At 35.2% G+C, this 21,352-nt stretch overlaps 1 protein-coding gene and 1 pseudogene across 2 annotated transcripts in view; one reads left to right on the forward strand and one right to left on the reverse strand.

The window, feature by feature from the left end:
* LOC107033459 (U3 small nucleolar RNA-associated protein 18 homolog) overlaps nt 1–7,652 on the forward strand; it is a 28,223-nt pseudogene extending 20,571 nt beyond the window's left edge.
* Nucleotides 1–21,352, reverse strand: part of BRINP3 (BMP/retinoic acid inducible neural specific 3) — a 335,533-nt gene that overhangs the window by 51,936 nt on the left and 262,245 nt on the right. For both annotated transcript variants that reach the window (XM_006203645.3, XM_072948738.1), the window contains exon 7: nt 12,728–12,950. In XM_006203645.3, the coding sequence (XP_006203707.1) occupies nt 12,728–12,950 (223 nt within the window). The remainder of the gene's footprint in view (nt 1–12,727; nt 12,951–21,352) is intronic.

Here is a 21,352-nt window from a genome sequence, read left to right on the forward strand (position 1 = left end):
ATGTGACCTTATAATAAATGTGCTTGTATGCACTTTCCTAAACATGTGCCCTGGATTGCTACAGTTATAAGCCAAATTGTTACGTATACTTGAGTGTATTTCTAGACTTTATAGTCTTTTCTACACTACTTGGCTACTGTAGAGTCACGACCACCATCACCACCATCAGTACCATTATCATAAAGAGATTTTTTGAGTGATTTTAATAAATGCTGGGAATTTACATATAAAAGCCAGTTTAATTCTCATAATACTTCTCTAAGGTAGATACTGTTATTACTCACACATACAGTTCGGAAACTGGGAAAAAGAGAGTGAAAGTTGTTTGTAGTGGTTATTCAGGGTAGTCAGGACACTTCTAAAACACCCCTCCCATTCCTTCAGAATAGATTTTTATACCCAGTGATGCCTGCCTACTAGCATTAACCCCCTTTAAAATGTTTCTTACCACTCTTGCTTGCTTGTTTTTTCCAGATAAATGTTGAGTCATGATGCATTAAATTGCATAATACTAATTTGAGGGGAAAATAATACCTTTATAAATGGTTTATTTTTTCCATTCAGAAACATAACTAAGCACTTCATTTATTCACAATATCCCTTAATATCCTATACAGTTGTTTTAGCTCACTTCCTTGGTTGTATTATACATTTTGACATTCCTGTGAATGTAGACTTCTTTTCTATTACATTTTCTTACTGGCTTTGCTCATTTATTAATAGGCTACTGATTTTTATTTAATCATTTTGCAACTAGCAACTTCACTCATTTTCTTAGGGATATTGTTTAGGTTTGGTTTTGTTTTCTACTCCAGTTGATTCCCTGGAGCCTTTCCAGATAAATAATAATGCCTTCTACAACTAATAATCATGCCCTTTAAAAAAAATGTTAGTATCTTTATTTTTACTAATTCCATATTCAAGTTTTACTTTACTAGCAGAACTTCCTAAACAATAGTAGCATTATTTACTAAAAGCAATAGTGAATATTCTTTTCTTGGTCTTAAAAGTAATAAGGAAAACTTTTTTAATTTTAGGAAAAAGCTTATATATTTTCTTAAATTAATTACTCTATTAACCTCTTGATTTAATAAGTAATAGTTTCAGATGAAACAATTGGAGATGATAATATCTGAAGCGCTGCATAATGTAATGGCTTTATTTTTGTCTTATACAGGAAATCACTCGACTAGGCCTACGTTCTTAAGTCACCGTTTTTCCTCTCAAAACACCGTTGGATTGATCTACCTTGCTTCAGTATTTCAGTGCTGTACGTTCCATTTTTCTTTCATGTTCACTTGGTTACATTTCTAGTGAAGAAAAATAAAAACTCTTTTGCTGTCACAGGCTAGGAAAAAACAAAAAAAAAACCAAGCTAGGAGCCGGCTTCCCTCTCGCGGTGACAGCCCGGCATGCTGCCTTGGCTTCCCACGGATAAACTTCATGGAGTCCTGACAAGGGGCTCTGCTCCCCTGGTTCGCTCTAGCGGAAGAACGATGGGAGTTCAAGAAGACAAACCGTGATCCAGGAAGAGCCTCGAGCTGTGGCTGCCTTCGGTTACCTCCATCCAGAGACAAAGAAGGCTGATCTCCGAGGGACAAATGCTGTGGTTGCCCTTCCTGCAGACAGCCGTGAGAGGAGGATGCCACCGTGCACACTTTTGTCCTACATTTTACGTCCATGCACTCAAACAGTTGGTTTTTAAAATGTTCCATATCTTGATGAACTGGGAAAAACTGAAACGGACTAGCTAAAAATGATTGATGTTAACTCTGAAACTACTACACGGCGCCATCCTTCTTTATCAGTTTTGCTTAGCGCTCTGTCCTTTTTTCATGGGGATCCAAGTCTGATAAGAAACATAGTGCCTCTCCCCCCCACCCCTTTCTCCTTCACAGGCAATTTTCTCCTTATGGAAATTCCATGCTCTTCATGTACCTTTTTTCTTCTCCCCCCATACATTACATCTCCCCTTCTTTATTTATTTACAGTTATGGATTAGTTTCTTAAGGTTTTCTTCTAATAAACCGATTCGGTTTTCTCTAACAGTCCACTGCCTTTCTCTTAGTTTGAAATTTAATTGCATTTTGTAATCCTCCAAAACCTTTCTTATTTTCCAAGTATTCTAATTCATGACTTCATGCTTTTGCATAGATTCACTATCCTCTCAAATTCCTTAGCAACGAGGGATGAGCAGGAGCTAGAAACCCAATTTTAACAAACATGGGAAACTTGGGAAGCACCAGGGTGTAGGGATTAAGAATCCAAACTGTAGACAGATACTGCCTGAATTTGCAACCTAGCTCTGCCATCACTAGTTGAGTAATCTTGTGAATTACACTAGTTGAGTCATCTGGGGCAAACTGTTTAGATTATCTAAACTTCAGTTTCTTTAATTGTAATTTTAGGGTAATAACACTACCTATACTGTGTAACATTGTATTAAACGAGCAAAAACAGGTAAAGCACTTAAAGGAGCTCTACTCGTAATTTGTGCTTAATACAAGTTAGCCAATTATGACAGTTCTCTTCAGCAAGTCAACCCCCAGATCGTCACCCTTTGTCATGCTGTTTCTGTGGCTATGCATTAAAGGCTAATGGTAGGTTCCACTGGGCATCTCCTCTGTTTGCTACCTAGGTCACTATTTCACTCGACGTGGTAAATTGTAAACTGGTGAGCTTTACCGTCACTCCAGTTTCTTTCCTACAGGGTATCTTTCAAAAATCTCTCCGCATTCCTTCCTATTGATTGGATGATGCCATAACTTTAGGTAGTGATATTTTGTTCATTTCACCAGGAATTTTGATGAGATTATGAAACAAAAAGTCATGTATTTAGATCACAATCATGTTGTTTCCTCTTCACGTCTTTAATATATAGTAGAGGATGTGCTTTGTGTGTGTGTGTGTATGTAGGGTAATATGAGAGCACATATATGTACACACATATATCCCTTAAAACTGGTAGGCTTCCATTATATTCTTACTATTTTGTTTTTGGATTTGTTTATATAAAGCTAACTTTTCTGCTTGTACGAACTAATTTCACTTCAGCTCAATAAAAGATACTACTGCAGACTTGATCTTTTGTGTTTCCTTTTAGAAACCTACATGAAGTCTTCCTGCTGGGTTTAACAGAACAGCCACAACAAACTGACCTTCATTTTCTCCTGTGTTCTTTCGACACATCAGCGTTCTTTTGTGTTGTTCTATTTGCTGCTGTCTGAAGTGCATCTGGATTCTGAGATAGGGGATTTTGATCTTAACTGGCCTTGATTTTTGAAATTAATTCACTCACTTTATAACCTGTAGTGGCTGCCTCAAATGAAGTGCTTCAAAGGATTTTTGTTTGTTAGTTTGTTTTCTTTCCCAGTGTAAGGGATTTAAGTTGGGGTATATCTTTCCTAATATTAATTTTTCCATTCTTGATTCATAAAGCCATTTGCTTTTAGAAAATGGATTATTTTAATACTCAAAGAACTCTGAGTTTTAGTCACATACCATTTTAATTACTTGCTAAATATGTGCATCCCTGTGTGTGTTACATAAACACAGATACATACATATACATCTAAGAAACACATGTAATGAAATAATGATGAAAGGAAGTAAGGAAAGCTATTTTTTTGTCCTCAGTTTGAAGATTATAAAACACACTAAGTTTAAAGATTACTCACCACCTCTACAAGGTGTTACCAAACTAGTGGGAAGGAGTTTAGGACAAATACTCTTATCCATACATTTATGAGTGACAGTTTTGACATAACCTATCTTATCTACACACACTGAAGCTTCTATATTTATACTCCACATGTATAAAACCTGACTTTCATATAACATGAGAAAATGCTTTGAGTGTCATTCCTTTTTTATGCATATACTATCATCTTTTTTACTGAACAAGACATTTGAAATTCTATTCTGCTTTCAGTTAGTCAGAGCACACCAACATCATGATGTTTACTTCTGACTTTAACGTTTTAATGGGGGAGTATTCAGTATTCATGGATAACATAATAATTCTAATTTATAAGATGGGCTTCTCATTTGAGATAACAGAATCATCACAGCATCCCAATAGTGGGTGATGTTCAGATTCTTACCTATTTTGGTGAGTGAACATATATATATTACTTACATAAATAAAAATGTTTAGTAGTGATTCAAATGTGACTCATTCTCAACCTTGATTTAAATATATGTAAAAATTGAAAGTGCATCTATTGTAAGAATTTTATGTTCAATAATATTATAAGATTTGGGGAGAAACACTAGTGTCTTGAAATCTGTACTGATTCTCATTTTGTGGCCCATATGTGGTTAATAATTGATGGTTAATATGATGTCAATAAATAATCAGTTTATTGCTTTGTAATATTTTTTTCTCTGAGATGTAACTTCATGTATATCATACACTAACCATCATAGGGAGGGTTGCTTTTAATGTAACCCTCCATCTCATGCAAAATATTGGGATGAAAATCATCACAGAGGTTCAAGGTGATAAAAAACAAATGTGACAAAATGTATTTTAGGAAACAAATCAGCATTTAGTTTGTAGTACCATATCAGGTTATTCCTTTATAGAGATGAGGTGGTGAAGTCTTTCTGAGAACACAATTAAAATAATTATTTGCCAACAACCAGTTCCCAGCACTCAGAAACCATCTAAGAAACTGAGAAAACAAAGATCTTCTAAAATCATTTTCAGCTCAAGGTGACTGTCAAATATTTCATGGTGATTGGGGTGAGTGCATTATAACTGCAGACAATTCTAGAAACTGTAAATATTGGATTAAAAATGGTGGTAAGGTGTCTTCCAAATGTATACTTGGAGAAGTTAACAGGCATTTTAGGGAGTAAAAATGTTTATGTTTGTTCTGGAAAATCTCTCTTTAAACAAATACATTTTTTCTATTTGTAGGACATTATAGAATATTTGGCATGCATATTTACACTGTAGATGTCCAAGCAAAGTTTATAGTAATTACAGTCTTCAAATTTACTTGACATAGCTCTTTAAAAAAAAGTATGTGTTGTACTTATTTTAGAAAACAAATATTAATATCTCACAAGATGCAAGTTATTTAGTGGAACACAATGTAGGATTATCATCCACTTCTTAGGAAGAGAAAATGAGGACTGAGAACAGAGACTCCCAGAGCCCTCTGTGGCACAAACCTGTGGACAATGTCAAAGAAGGAACTGATTCTCATTGTTCAAACAAACTGATACTTCAAATAGTGCTGGGAAAAGGGGTCTTCATCTTGCACGTTATAAACTCTATTTCCAAGAGTCTATGAAGAAGACTTGCTTTCTTTTAAGAAAGTTAACTTAAGTGTTAAGGTAGTTCCCTGGAGCTGTCTGTATTGTTACTGTTTCCAAATCTGACTATTTAAGCCAGTGACTCCAACGGGAAATGTATCTGGGAGTGACATACAATCTTTCTAGGAAGACTGCCTTAATGCCATGAAGATGTACTAGCAGGTATGGAAATGATATTTGCGCAGTTAACACACCAAAAAAAAAAAAAAAAGAAAGAAAGTAATAAATCTCTCTAATTTGGATCTATGTTAGGATCTATGTTATACTCAAGACTGTTCCCCTTGGTTCTTGGCTTCCTTTTCCTCAAGTCAGAGAATAAACAAACTTACAGGAAGAATAAGGCAATACTATAAGATTTTTACTGAAAACATGTAATGAACTGATAACCTCTCATTCTGTACTATTTTCAGACACATGCAAATAAACACATATACATAAGTCCACGTAATTTCCAAAAGGAGCAGGGCCTTTTGACTCTTAATATTGTTGAAAGCAGCTCTCTAAAAGGAGAGCCTCTATGGTTTGAATTTGGACCACTTTCCTGTCTACATTGTGGGCCGCAGGCAGCACACTCTAGACAAAATTTCAAGGTGACAAGCTCTTTGATTGCTCCATATGAGCTTGTATCCATGACAAAGAGCAACACAATAATCCCACATATTTTTATTTTATTTTAATATTTTTGCTCTGCTTAAAATGCCTTAAAATGAAGACTTCTATGGCATGTAATTTACTTAAAAATCACAAATAGCTTGTTACACCTAAGTATGAACTTGCTTTAAAAGCATTATTTTCAACTGAGGTTCCACGTGAGCGCCTGTGTCCCTTCTCAAACACAACGATGCCACCGGCAAGGACGGGCCGAATGAGACCGGCCTGGAGAGCCGGAAGGGGGCCGGGAGGGGCTGGTCTTCAGCGACGCCGAGGAAGAGGAGGGCGTGCTGCTGCGGCATCTACGGGGCCCACGGGGTCAAGTACAGAAGGCTTAGGTGACTCAAGTGGAGAATGAAGCAAAAGATAATTCTCCACCTCGAAAGAAGCCGGCTTGGCTGGATGGAGAAGATGAAGATGAGGAGATGGTTGACATGATGAACAATCGTTTTCGGAAAGATAGGATGAAAACGCTGCTGAAAGTAAACTTTCAGAAGACGAGCTACAAAAGAGGCTGAAAGAAGAATTCCAGCATGCCATGGGGGGAGTACCTGCCTGGGCAGAGACCAACAGATGGAAAATATTTCCAGATGATGAAGGTGAAGAGGATGAAGATGATTTGTTGCAAAGGCTGGGAATTTCCTGTCCACATCAGTCACTCTTCCTAAAGGAATCTTGAAGACTGAAGAACTGCCAACATGCTAATGCTGAACGTCCCACCACTGTTCGGATCTCGTCTGTGCCGTTCCATCCCTGTGCACAGGCTGTGATGGTCACTGGACTGGATAACACTGTATGGCTCTTTCAGGTTGATGGAAAAACAAATCCTAGAATTCAGAGTATCTATTTGGAAAAGCTTCCAATCTTTAAGGCTTGTTTCAGTGCTAATGGAGAAAAGGTTTTAGCCACGAGCACTCACAGCGAAGTTTTTTTACGTCTATGATATGCTGGCTGAGAAGCTAATTCCTGTGCATCAAGTAAGAGGTTTGAAGGAGAAGATAGTGCGGAGCTTCAAAGTCTCCCCAGATGCATCCTTCTTGCTTATTAATGGTGTTGCTGGATATTTTCATTTGTTGTCAATGAAGACTAAAGAACTAATTGGTAGCATGAAAATTAATGGAAGGACTGCAGCATCTACATTCTCTTCAGACAGTAAGAAAGTCTATGCCTCTTCAGGGGATGGAGAAGTTTATGTTTGGGATGTGAACTCTAGGAAGTGCCTTAACAGATTTCTTGATGAAGACAGTTTATATGGATTAAGTGTTGCCACATCTAGGAATGGACAGTATGTGGCTTGTGGTTCCAATTGTGGAGTGGTAAACATATACAGTCAAGATTCTTGTCTCTAAGAAACAAACCCAAAGCCAATAAAAGCTACAATGAACTTGGTTACAGGTGTTACTTCTCTGACCTTCAATCCTACTACAGAAATCTTGGCAATTGCTTCAGAAAAAATGAAAGAAGCAGTCAGATTGGTCTACCTTCCTTCCTGTATAGTATTTTCAAGCTTCCCAGTTGTTAAAAAGAAGAATATTTCTCTTGTTCTATGCTACGGATTTTTCTTCCAGAAGTGGATATTTTGCCTTAGGGAATGAAAAGGGCAAAGCCCTGATGAATAAGTTGCATCATTACTCAGACTTTTAAAGAGATTATTTGAAATCGACTTGAGCCGCAAGAGAAGCCCATCCTCATAAATCTCAGAAACTCTCCTGAATGCGTGATAACATATGCATGATGACGTATTGAGCCAGCTATGCATATTTAAGTTAAGAGAAGCGTTTTAATAAACCCATAGCAACTTCTGTTTAAAAAAAAAGAATTATTTTCAGCTAATATCCATTAAGATCTAATAAACTGAAAAATCGCAAAATGAGTTCTGAGCTGAAAGTCAAATTAAGAACATTATAGTTATAAGAGAAGGTCATCTCAGAGCCATGGGAGCGGAAACACAGGTCACCCCAAGACCCAGGTGAAAGCAAGGAGCGTGAAAGAAAGGACAAATTTGCCTATTTGGAAATTTGTCTGGAAGTGGCCCAGTACCAAGAAGGGTGTGGCACACCCACTAATTTTTTTTTTCTTTTTCTTTTTCTTCTTTCCTTGAAAATTCATCGTGCTGGCTCCCTTGAGTCAGAATCCAATCAAATATGAGTTATTCTATACAAGCAATTATGTGTTCCTTGTGGCACTTATGCCATTATCTTTATGGCAAATTTTATTTCAACTATGAAACACATGAAAACACATTTTGCAGAAAATTCACTAACATATTAGAATGAGCGTGTGCATCAAAACAGTGGGGTTTTTTTGTTTTGTAAATGTTAAATAATAACTATTTAAGCCCATTTCCTGTGCTGGGTACTTTATAATTGCTCTCTCTTGTTTTTTTTTTTTTTTCTCTCACATTTCTCAATAACACATTGAATATATCTAAATATTAAACCCTTTAAATTTACTGACTCATTATTACTTAGCATAAGCCTGTGAGTCATCACAGAGCAGTTGAAACACAAAAAATAATTTAAAAATTCTGTAATACAGAAATGTAAGGAAAATTAATATCCTGCCTTCCCCCCCGGCAAGTTTCATATAAAATTGCTCTCAGCAAATTCCCTTGTATTAATATATAAATGCCATTTTTAATTAAATCACAAATTCGGCAACATTAAAGGATTTGGAGGCCACAGAATAAGGTCTTTTTATTAGCTGGGATGCAAGTCTGGCTGCAGCAACATAAGCCAAATAATATTGGCTTAGAAAAACTGCAATTTCATCTTCTCTCAAATAAGAATACAGATATAAACCATCGAAGAGTGATATGCTAATTTCAAAGAGATGAGGCTTTACTAATCTAACATAGTTTTTCATGTCATAATTTTTAGTTCTAGCCATCACATTTGCATTTTAGCCAGGGAGAAGATGAGAAAGTAGATGGCATGCATTCTTTTTTCTTTAAGGATGCAATTGAGAAGTTTCAGGCATTCCTTCCACTTAACATTCATTCGATATCCATCCTAGGTTCATGGGAGGTGGGGAGGGGTGATGCAGCATGTGCAGGGGCTGCATTAGGAAGAAAAGAGAAGTAAAGGAAGAAGGGATGTAACCTCTAATAAAGCGCCACAGTTTGTCTTCCAGGTCTGCTAGAAGGGGTTGAAATTGACTTACAGGAGCATTCTCAAAGGAGTGGTCCACCAGCCCTTTGGTGTGGGTGAGTGGGCAGTGAGGAAGGGAAGCAAGATCCTGGAAGTCCTCACAGGAGTGGCAAAAATTTTCTGTAAGAGCCAGACGACAAATATCGTAGGATTTCAGGACCACACAGTCTCTCCATGGTGACTGAATGCCATTATGGTATAAAAGTGATCACTGACAATATGTAAACATATGGGCATGACTTTTTTATTTATGCACATTGAAATATGAATTCCATACAGTCTTCATCAATCAAAAATATTATTCTACATTTGATTTTTTTCCACAATATAAGGAACAGCCTTTCCTCATAGGCTGATGCAAAAACAGGTAAGGGCTGGATTGGACCATATGCCAGTGTCTAATTCTTGTTACAGAGCATGTACGGGAAGTGCATGACATAGTTCCCAGATAAAGAATAACGTAGCACTAAACTCATTCTTCTCTGTGACTTTAGAGAAGTGACTTCATCCTATCTCACTTTCCAATATTAATAAACAAGAAATAACTTCATAAAAATATTTTAACCAGTGTTTAGTGGTACACCTGCATGTACTGCCTCAGAAGAACCAATTGTGCAGATCTGCTCTACTCCACATGCAGGGACAACACCTTGGTAGCTTGAAGTTGACCATGGTGGAAATACTTATACTACAAAAGTTGATAATAGACTTTTTTTTTTAACATTTTTTTTATTGAGTTAAAGTCATTTTACAATAGACTTTACCAATAGACTTTTTTTTTAACATTTTTTTTATTGAGTTAAAGTCATTTTACAATGTTGTTACCAATAGACTTTTAAATGGAGTGTTGCTATGGACCCTTGACTGCTCTGTGAATAAGACATGACTTACATAGTTGAGATACTTTCTAGGAATTATACATGAATACTTTTTAATAATTCCTATAATTATCGTCCTCTTGTAAAATGAATATGCCATTGTTAATAATCTCAAAAATTTTAGACTAACAACAAAAGTTGACTGCCTCCAAGAAGCCAGATTATCACAGGCTTTGGAATTTACTTCAATAAGAAACAGGATTTTGATCTCATGTGAATTCATGAGAGGGACAACAGCGGTGCAGACCTGGTGAGATTGATCTGAGGGCCAGGCTTTGTAAAAAAGAAGAATTACATTTTACTTTATCAAGAAGAGCTTCAGCCCACCCACCATCATACAGGAAGTGTCAAGAAATAATCCTAGTGGAGGTGTACTTTGCAGGTCTCATTTTGTTTGTTTTTGCTTATTTTTCCACATCTTCGAATATTAGATATTGAAAGTAAGTTCTTGGGATGGGATAAATTCAAGAGAAAAGCTGAAAAACAATCCACAAAGGCAGAGCAAAAACCAGAATCTCTGGTAGAAGTGAATCACTGACATTGCTTACCTAGGTTCCTCTTTCAAAAATTTCTGAAAAGGTACCCCACACACTTCCAGCCTCCTTCTCACTGTATTCCACTAACAGCCTCTAGTACATATTTTTTTGTTTTCCTAATGTAATTTTATATTATCGTATTAAAGGGGAAAAAATAAAAGCAAAATAGAAATAAAATATCACATTCCTGGTAAAAGAACGGTGTGATGGGAAGAAAATCCAAATTCAGTAAAATCTTTCATCCAGCAAGAAGTCTGTACTTTTTGTTGTGTGTGATAAGTAATAGACAACATAGGAATCAAGCTAACTCGAAAAAAAGAAAGTAAAGAAAAGCCTTTGGCTATCTTTGATGTATTTAGTTTAGAAAGTTCCGGAAAACATTTATGTCTATAATTTATTGAATTTCGTTCCAAATAATACATCTTTATGCTATGCTGCCTATTTGTTTATTCTGTACACACCCAACTTGAATTGTTTCCTGCTTTTTTTTTTAATCTTGCACTGTAATGACACATTTGAATGTTTAAGTTTTATTTATTTTTACTAGAAATTAATGAGTCTCTCATGATATATTTTACCCCACTCCTTGGGCATTTATAGTTTCCATTTCTCCGCCCACCCCTTAAACATATTCTCAGATTCTGTCTACATATTTGCATGGTATTATACTCAGATCTCATGATTTCACATGCACTGATAACTGCCATCTTCCTCGCTCAGATCTCCCCTGAGCTTCAGCCATATACATCCAACTCTAGTCATACCTGTTTAAAAGAACCCTTCTAGTCAACATGTTTATAAGCAAATGTATCAATTTGCTTCCATCCTATTGTCTTGAATTTCCTATTTTGTTGAGGGTAGAAACACTGACTTCAGTAGTTTATAACTGTATTTAACTCATGCACATGGAGCATAAAGTTCACTATAATTAGGTAACAATGTCTTTCTCCAGCGGTAATTCCCTGTTAGGGAATATTCCCTGGAAGTATGCAGACAGAAACATAAGAAATATCTCATGCATGAAAGGAATAAGGAAACTTACAGGATGCGTAAAATAACAAAGCTTAGCAGCAGTGCTTAGAGAGCAATCTAGAGCAGTGAATGCCTATGTTAAAAAAGATGAAAGCTATCAAATCAATAACGTACCTTTTCTCTCTATGAAACTAGAAAAAGAAAATTACAGTAAACACAAAGCAAATAGGAAATAGTGATTACAGTGGAAAGAATCAAATAAAACAGGGAAATAACAAAGGAATATCAAGAAAACGAAAAGTTAGTGTTTTGAAAGGAAAAAAAAATTGACAAACTTTTAGCTAGACTGACCAGACAGACAGGCAGACAGACAGACAGATGGGGAGAAGAGATAGACAAGAAAGTGAAAAGACACTCCGGAGACTGGAAAGAGATATTTATATATCACACAACTGATAAGGAACTGGCATCCAAATATATAACTTACTTTTACAACTCAATAATGCAAATAAAAAACAAATTAAAAATGAGTGAAGAAAATTCAAATAGATATTTCTCCAAAGAAGATACTGAATGGACCATAAGCACACGAAGAGGTGTTCAGCATCATTAGTCACTAGGGAAATGTAAACAAAAAAACACACGAAGATAATTCACATCCACTTGGATGACTATAATCAAGAGGTCAGATAATAACAAGTGTTGGTGAGGATGCGGAGTAACTGGAGTTGTCACTCATGGTTGGTGGAAATATAAAACGGTGCAGCCAATTTGGAAACAGTTTGGCAGTTCCTCAAAATACTAGATACAGGATTATCTTCTGATAGTCAATTCCACTCTTAGGTATATATCCAACAAAGCTGAAAACACATGCCCACGTTTAAAAACCACACATGAATCTTCACAGCAGCAATATTCAGACCAGCCAAAACGTGGAAACCTGAGTATCCATCAAATAATTAATTGATAAGCAAAATGTGATTACTGATACATGCTACAACATGGGTGAGTGTTAATACATGTGTTCCCATTGTACGATTAACTCTGGAAAACAGCAATTAATTATTCTGAGGCTAACGCCAACATGTTGTTTTCAAATGATTTCTAATAACATAAACAACACTGTGCTATGCATATTACCACACCTATATTCAGAAAAGCAACAGAGCTGTCAAAACTTTGTCCTCAGTTGTCTACATTGCTACAAATGTCTTACCTTTGTCTTGGCAGGCTGATGAGGGGCTGTTTATGACACCTCTTGCTAAGGCTAAAGAGCTTGTGCACAATTTTCTGTGCCTTTAGGAAAAGTTGCTTCATGCTGTTCTCCAGTTGCTCATAGCGGCGCTGAAAATTAGAATCCATTGTCCACAAATGCATTATGGTAGATGTGTTGAGGAAATAATTCATGGGTAGCCTTTTCATAAAGAACTTGAATTCATCTGAAAAAAATTGTCAACATTGAACATTTTAATAATAAAACAATTAGCTTCCCTTTATCCCAAAACACATTTAGTACGTTAATGTTAAAAAACGAATACAACCTATTACTTTGTGTGTAGCAAATGAATAGCAAGATGGGATTCTTTTTTATGCTTATGTTTGTTTTCTTTTTTGTTCCCCTTAAAATAGGACATTCATGGAAAAAGATAATTTAAAATAAGTGTGCTAAAGCAAATAGTTTGGGCAGAAAGTTTGAGTTGAACTTAATTTTTCCATCTTCTCCTTTTGATGATATTTAAATTTGATGGTATTGAAGTTTCTTCCATAGGTAGTGGTCACTAATCTAGCCTTTATTTCTGGCATTAGTATTAACAATCTGTTCCAAGTATTGTTTATTAAATAAATATTTTCAGATATTATCATTAAATCAGTATTATATATATATATATATATACATAAAATCATTACAAAATGATTATACTATTGCTTAAAGAAAAAGAGAAAGCTTTTATAATGGAATATAATATTCAGCTATGTACTCTAGCTGTTTCCTTAGTAACTAACCATATTCCAATGTCAAAACATAATAGTTTAAAACCTAAATGTGCACTAAAGAGGAAAAAATTAAAAATAATTGAAAGCTCCAATATTCACTTTTGTTTTCAAGTCAATAATTATAATGTCTAACTAATGAACTCATTTACAAAACAGAAACAGACTCACAGACATAGTAAACAATCTTATGGTTTGGGGGGAAAGGGGGTGAGGAGGGATAAATTGGGAGTTTGAGATTTGCAAATATTAACTACTATATACAAAAATATATAAAAACAATTTTTTCTGTATAGCACAGGGAAATATATTCAATATCTTGTAGTAGCCTATAATGAAAAAGAATATGAAAACGAGTATATGTATGTATATATATGACTGAAACATTATGCTGTTCACCAGAAGTTGACACATTACAATTGAGTATACTTCAGTAAAAAAAAATAATAATTATCATGTCTACAATTGTCTTCTTTTCAAACGTCTGATTAGCCAACAGTAGGAACAAAAGTTGACACTGCAATAAGATAAATAATTTTCTGAAAAGTCTATTAATTATCTAAACACAAAAGATAGTTGTTACAAGAGCCAAAAGATACAATCAACCCAACTGTCCATCAGTAGATGAATGGATTTACCAAGTGTGGTGTTTACATAAAACAGAAAGTTATTGGGCCATAAAAATGAATGAAGTTCTGATATGTGCTTCAATACGGAGGAACCTTGAAATATTTGCTAAGTGAAATAAACCAGACAGAAAAGGACAAATATTGTATAATTCCTCTAATACGAAATATCTAGAATAGTCAAGTTCACTGAGACAGGAAATAGATTAGAATTTACCAGGGGATGGGGGAAGAGCAGATGGAAGTTTTTGCATAATAGCTACTGAATTCCTGTTTGGGTTGATAAAAACTTTATGATAGAAAGACAGTGGTGATGGTTGCACAACCAACACTGTGAGTGTAACTAGTGTCATTGGATTGTACAGTTAAAATAGCAAATTTTATTCTATATATATTTTACCACAAAAAAAAATTTTTAAAGATGGTACAGCCTTTTTTCTCCATCCCTCTTTTTCTTCTGAAGTAAATACTATGAACATGGATTCAAAACAAACTTTTAATTTTTTTGTAATTTTTCAAAAGATTTATTTTATTTTGTTTTAGAGATTTGTTTTGAATACTGTGTCACACCATTCCAATGTCCTAGGTGGCTTTGTTTTGACACCACACCTTAACACAGCACAAGATTTGGAAGACATTTTCAATGGCTAAAGACTGTTATTTGGCAAATGAGACAAACCACGTTTTAGTTACTGTTCTTTCCATTAAAATGCTATATGGCATGCGTTAAACTTCTGTCTCTCTGTATCAAGATTTTCACCTTTATAAATGAGATAGGAAGTTCTAGATAATTACCTCATTTAACTTTAAAATTCTATAATGTCATAAACAGTTGTTTTAAATTATCATTTAGCTAGTTTTAAACAACCACTTCAAAAATAGCTGTTTTCAAATGGCCAGTTACAGGTGTTATTATTTAACTGGACTTAGACAAGGCGTGTTAACCCCTACTCTTTATAGGTAGACACTGTCTCTAATGCAGTGTTTCAAAAACTCCTAATTATCATTCGCATAAAATATGTCATTCACATTGGAAAAATAAACTACATTAATACATATACATATTGAGAGCAATTAATTCAAATTTATTTTGTAAATTAGGGTTATTTCAATAATCAGATCCAAACTCTTTCATCAATTTGATAGAAAATGCAACCTTTAAACAATTAACAGAATTTTATATCCATGAATATTGAAGTTGATATTTCTTCTAGTGCTAAAAAATACAGACCTCTAGCATCTTTTGGATGTTGAAGATATGGACTTTTACCAGGAGAACAAGGGGGAAAAAAAAGGAAAAATAGGAATTTTTATAACAAAAAAATATGGGAAAATGTTTTTTAGGATATATCCACTTGTTATGCTTAAAATAATTTTTTAAGTAAGCAGGGTATAAATAAGAGGTGCATTTTAAAATTTCAATTTCACAGTACCTTACATTCTGTTTGGTCCCATATGTCTCTTTTGAGAAATTCTCTCCTTTGAATAAAAGACTTGGTGCATGGAAATTGGAAAGCATACCTTGGATTATTCACAGAGCAGATGCCACTACTTTGAAAACTAATCATTCATTTCATTGCCGTATTTTACTTGAACACTTTGATAAGCCTTTATTGTTCCATGAGTATGCATATTTTAATTATTTTCATTGTTTGTTATGGTAGTATTCTGAATGTTTCTAAATCAGTAAATCTTATTCAAGTTAAAGAATATGTTAATTTATTTAGTTTCACCAATGTGTATGTGATAGTGTATGCCAGCTGAAAACCGTCACTATGTAATTTCTATGAAATAGTTTTAACGTGACACTTGAATAATTACTTCATTATGAAGTTATCAGGAGTCACCACTGACAGTCACCCAAACTATTTAATGGACACCTGTGCACAAAACATACAGATGTTTCAGTCTATGAGTGCATGGATAAACATTTCATCTTATTTTTTTAAAAAATGAAAAATGGCATTAAATATTTTTAAATGTTAAAAGAACATCTTAGTATCTGAAATTTCATTCTACTCAGAAGTCAATAGAATGTCCTGAAATATTCCTGTGCATATCTTTCCTTCTATTTTTTGGCAATTAGTAAAATTCATACTCATAGAATATAAAAATGAAATTTGAATGATACTTTAGAATTATTATGTAAGTCTAGAGATTTACAAAACTATGAAGAGAAAATGCAATGATTAAGGGATACCAGATAACATTTTACCCTATAGCAATTTCCAAACCCGAGTAGAAGATAAGGTACTATTGCTTTTCAAATGGCAAGTAAACAATGACTAATCATGCTTTGGTGGTGGTGGGGGGGGTGTAAATTTATAAAAGAAAACAAATTAATATCTTTAAAAATAACCCAGAAGAACTAAATTTAGTATCTGTATTATTAGAGAGAGATTAATCTGGAAATTCCTGTCTGTGAAGTATGTATCAACTAGGTGCTTTTGCTCAGCATAGTTTTGATGACTATAGAGAAGCAAACAAACAAAACAACAACAATGATGTTAATGGTAATAAACATCCTGTGTGCTGGCAAGAATTTAGTCAGTCAGTCTTCTTAACAAAACAAATTCACAAGAGGCAAAGAATAATACAAAGGGAAGTAAATCCATGATGCTAACGAATTCTGTGGAGGCAAAGAAAATTAGGGTAGGTGACATCTTTCCATAAATGATGGAAGACTAGCTTGGCACCATGTTAACTCTCTAGACTACCACTACTCCTCCATGAAAAATGAAGTCTTTTCTAAAAATAGCTGAACAAAGTTTGTTGTTTTTTTCCTCTCCTTTAACAGAAACTCTAGTTAACACTTAATCTCTAATTGGCTAATTTTGAAATTAATTCGCTCTCTCTCTGTTAACAAGAGTTCTTACTCTGGCAGGAACTCAATTTTAAGTGCTTTAAATATTAACTCAATCCCCCCAATAATCCTTCATGTAAATTTTACTGGAGCAGTTATGCGTGTAGAATGCAGATGATTTTTAGTTTCATAACTCTAATGTCAGCAAAAAACATTTATTAATGCTACTGCATTTACATATTGATCTTATGTATTTATATATTTATGCTTTTCGTTCTCATGCTTCACAGTTGAATTAAATATGGAAGAGTGGAGAACTGAACATTTTTAGGGTATAAAAGAACCAGCCATAATACATATACCCTGATTTGTGTTTCTTCCTTTATTGATGAGCATGAAAAGCACTGACGGATGTATTGATTGTGCATTTTCATATATTCAGAGTCTCTGTTCACAACCACTTTGGAATGTATTTTCAAAGGTGTTCTAAAGCATGGTAAATTTTCTAGAGCTTTGTGAGCATATAATTTACTTCCTCAGTAGTGTAGAAAAGCAATCAGATATTTTTGTCTTATTTAGAAACGATTTCTTGGGTCATAAAACCAGCAAAATACAGAAAACAGAAGCTGCTTCCATTACAAAGTAGGACTATAGGGAGGGGAGGATTCAGGGAGAAAACTTGTGCTTTTATGGTTCTTCTCAACTCATATAAATGTGTTATTTTACTAAAATTTGAATAAATACTGTGAATCAGTATAAAACATAGTCCAAAAATACTATTAAATTATGAGTACACAATGTATATATCTTAACGTTTCAGACATTTAAGTAAAATGCTATTGTTTAGTTACTTGTTAATATAAAAGTAAAAGCCTGCTGGTTTGCACTTCACGTATCAGTTAACATATTGCCACAATCAAAGTATCCTTTCAGTGGACATCACAAGGCAATATGGATAATAATTTTAAGTGTTATGAAAGCATAGTGGTAGTTTTACTGCAGTAACAAAATACTGTACAATATACAGCAAAATATGTAAAGAACACAAACACAGAGCATCTTTAAAGGAAAGGACATAATAGGCAAAAAAACGGTGTCAGATATATGTGAAGAATCCATGTACACATTTGCTTTTAAACAGAAAGGATAATCATTTCTCATTTTGTGATACTACCGATCTAGTACCTTCAGACTCACGTCTCCTGCTTATGTTTGTAAATCTGGGATTTTCTGAAATGGTACACGTGAATAATACATTCTCATAACACGTATTTTCTGTAATCTGTAAGTTAATAAGACAAATATTACTTCCTTATACTGAATGCAATACCAGGGCATTATCTATATGTGAACACATGGCAAATATCATCTGTTTCTGTGGCTGGATTTTCATTTATTAGTTTGTCTATTTGTTTAGTCTATAGTAGGTTTATACCTATACTAAATACCACCTTCAAAGTTGATGAATAATATCAAACTATATCTACCACTGAACTTCAAAGTTATTGCCCAGCCAGAACAGCTTCTAATAAAGCTATTTCTTATTTCTTGAGAACCACAATTTCCTAGAAGATAGTATGTGTTCTTCATCTTCTTCTGATTTTCAAAGTCACAGATTTGCCTTGCAAATAAATTAATTGCAGACCTTGACATTACAGAAATGCAGGCCTTAAGTAGGTCAGATACAGAACTGAGAAGCAAGCGGAATGTGAGTGAGGAGAAGGGCTGACGGGAAAGGTAGAGACAGAGAAAATTTAGGCAGTCAGTGTCCTGAATGGTTACCAAGGGCTGAAATGACAGTCTGACCTTTCAAGGAATACAATTAGTAGGCAAGTTTCGACCCACTCCATAATTCTGACTAGAATTGGTTGATTTTTAACTTTTACAGATTTTTCTTCCCCCTCAAACATTTCTAAGGGACTATTTGAATGATTTGTATTTAAATTTTTTTCAACTTCTAGAGTAAATCACAAATACGACTTTGGCCACACATCAATGCAAGTCTATTCAAACCAGTCTATCAGCCACGGGCACTGAGTTCATACTGAAATTGACAGAGGACTATAATGCTGCATGAAGTAAGCAGCAAGCCTGTTCAAAAGCTTGGGAGCTGGCCAATTTTATGAGGCTACAAAGTGAGAGGTACACAAGGGCATAAATCAGAAACAGAACCTAACTCCTTAGTAGCTGCCTAGAGATAGGTTGGGCTTTTTTGGACCGTTTTCTCTTTCTCTGAAAGATACATCATATTTCTACATTAAAGTAGGCAAGGCAATTCATCTGTCCTTCATTTGATTGCTCTGTTTGCAAACCCCCTTCAAATGCGTGAGAACTTACCTAAGTGAGCTTTATCTCTATCACTAACTATGGTTATCTCCATAGTTATAGTTTGTTGCTAGAACTATAACTAACTCTAACTACAAAACGGGCAAGACCCAGGTCTTCACTTTCCCAGAGCCCTTGCAGCTATGGAGTGGATGCGTCATCTAAGCTAGAGGAATCACCTGTACCCACCCAGAGCTTGGATCTTAAACTGTTGATGCAATAAGAGGATGCCTAGAGCAATTCTCTCATGGGGTACTAGTATGCTTACTGCAGTAGAAGTAGCGTTTAGTACAGTCCCCCAGTGTTCACTGCAGTTAATGGTGATGATGACCTCACTAAATAAGTCTTATGCAAGATTTTTTGCTTTGTCCCTACTATGCAGCACAAGAGTATGCTTCCCCAGCTTTCTTGATGCTTCCATATGCTACCCAATATCCTTTAATAGCTTCCTTATCAGGTTAGGTCAGCTAGAGCCTGGTTTTCTCACTTGCAGCCAAGACCCTGGGCTGATAAAGGTACTGGTATCAGAAGTGGTTTGGAACAGTTGCCATGGACAATAAGGATACTATATACTTGGTTTCCTGAACTAGTTGGGAAAAAAACTTTTTAAATCCATACAGCATGAAGGGTGGAAGTTTGACAGCAGAAATGCTATTTGTGTTCTGCTAGAACAAAGAGCTTGTTGTATGAAATGGCATTTGTGTCTACGTAGAACGGATGAGGAACATCAAAACTTCAAAGACAGAGGGTGAGTTGGTTACTTTATATTAAGATGGCTTGCTTAAAGAGCTCAAAATCCTACACTTCTTTTTTCTTAAAGCACAGAATGAGTACTGAAGACTTTCAAAGACTGTGCTAAAGGGATCTTTTATCTCTTGCAGCTGTGGGGCTTCAAAACAAACTTTGATCCCTAGATTGAATTTAACTTCCTGCCAGATCTGTTGTGTTACAGTTAGAAAAGGACACTGGAAAGGGGTGGGAACCTGGAAACTGGCAGATAGGGATGTGGGAGGATTGAGGTTAACTCAGAATAATCCAAAGCACTGATGCTTGCTTTCCCTGTCGCCAAGAAACAGCAACTTCTGCAATGCCTAGCCCTGTCCTGTTTTCAGTCATTGCGACAATCTTAATCAAAGGAATGGCCTTTATTAGGAAACCAGGGTTTATCCTGCCCCGCTTTCATTGCCCATCATGTCTCAGGGCAGTTTATGGAAACTATTCTAATTTTCCAATGGTTATCAAGAACTTGCTGATTTTTATTGGAGAAAGAACATTAAATGAATTGGTTAAAAAGAATGCCTGCCAGCACTTCTGATGAGCATTGTATTCTATAGAATGGGGACACCAGTTATTGTGAAAATCTGTGTGAAATCAGATGGGCTCTCTGATTTCAATTAGGATACAACTGTCCATCTGCGACTGACTTACTAGCAGCTATTAACCATTAGGGGCACAGTTGACATGGGTATTGTAATAGACAACAGGTCCAGGGTGTTACTCAAAAAAAGGTCTAACCTGCAGGAATTTTAGAGTTTACTAATAAGGTCATAGTCCATTAGGACTTAAATATGGGGCCAGTGCTGTAAGGTCCTATTTGATACGTATAATTGAAAAAATAAAATAAAATTAAGTCTGCAACAAAGGCTGGACTTGAGTCTTCACGAGAGAGAAGAATGCTGTCCCTGGTCCTGAGTGATTTCAAAGACTCAGAGCTCTTGCACCTCAGTTTAGGCAGAACAAATCTCCCTTTTGCTTTGTAAATTAATTCCTTGAGCTCCTGAATACTACCACATTCCATAAATCAGAGAGTGGCCTTATAGAAATAAGATAGCAAACTGGGTTTTTCTTGCATCCTCAAATCAGGTCCAGTGAGACCCTAACCCATGCCACGTGTATTTTCCCAGTCCCTGACGAAAGAATTACAATAGAAGAGCATCGGCTCCCTAACCTATTAAGAACTTAACCTATTCAGTAAAATCTATAAAGGTAAGTGGAATAAAATAAAGCTTCCTTCTCCTACTAAAAGACTAGATTCAAAGTGATATTGCTTGTTTTTTATGCTTGACACAGTTGCAGGAATTAGAAATCTGTTCAA

This window comes from Vicugna pacos, chromosome 23 (genome assembly GCF_048564905.1).
Source record: "Vicugna pacos chromosome 23, VicPac4, whole genome shotgun sequence".
In the NCBI taxonomy this organism is placed as follows: Eukaryota; Metazoa; Chordata; class Mammalia; order Artiodactyla; family Camelidae; genus Vicugna; species Vicugna pacos.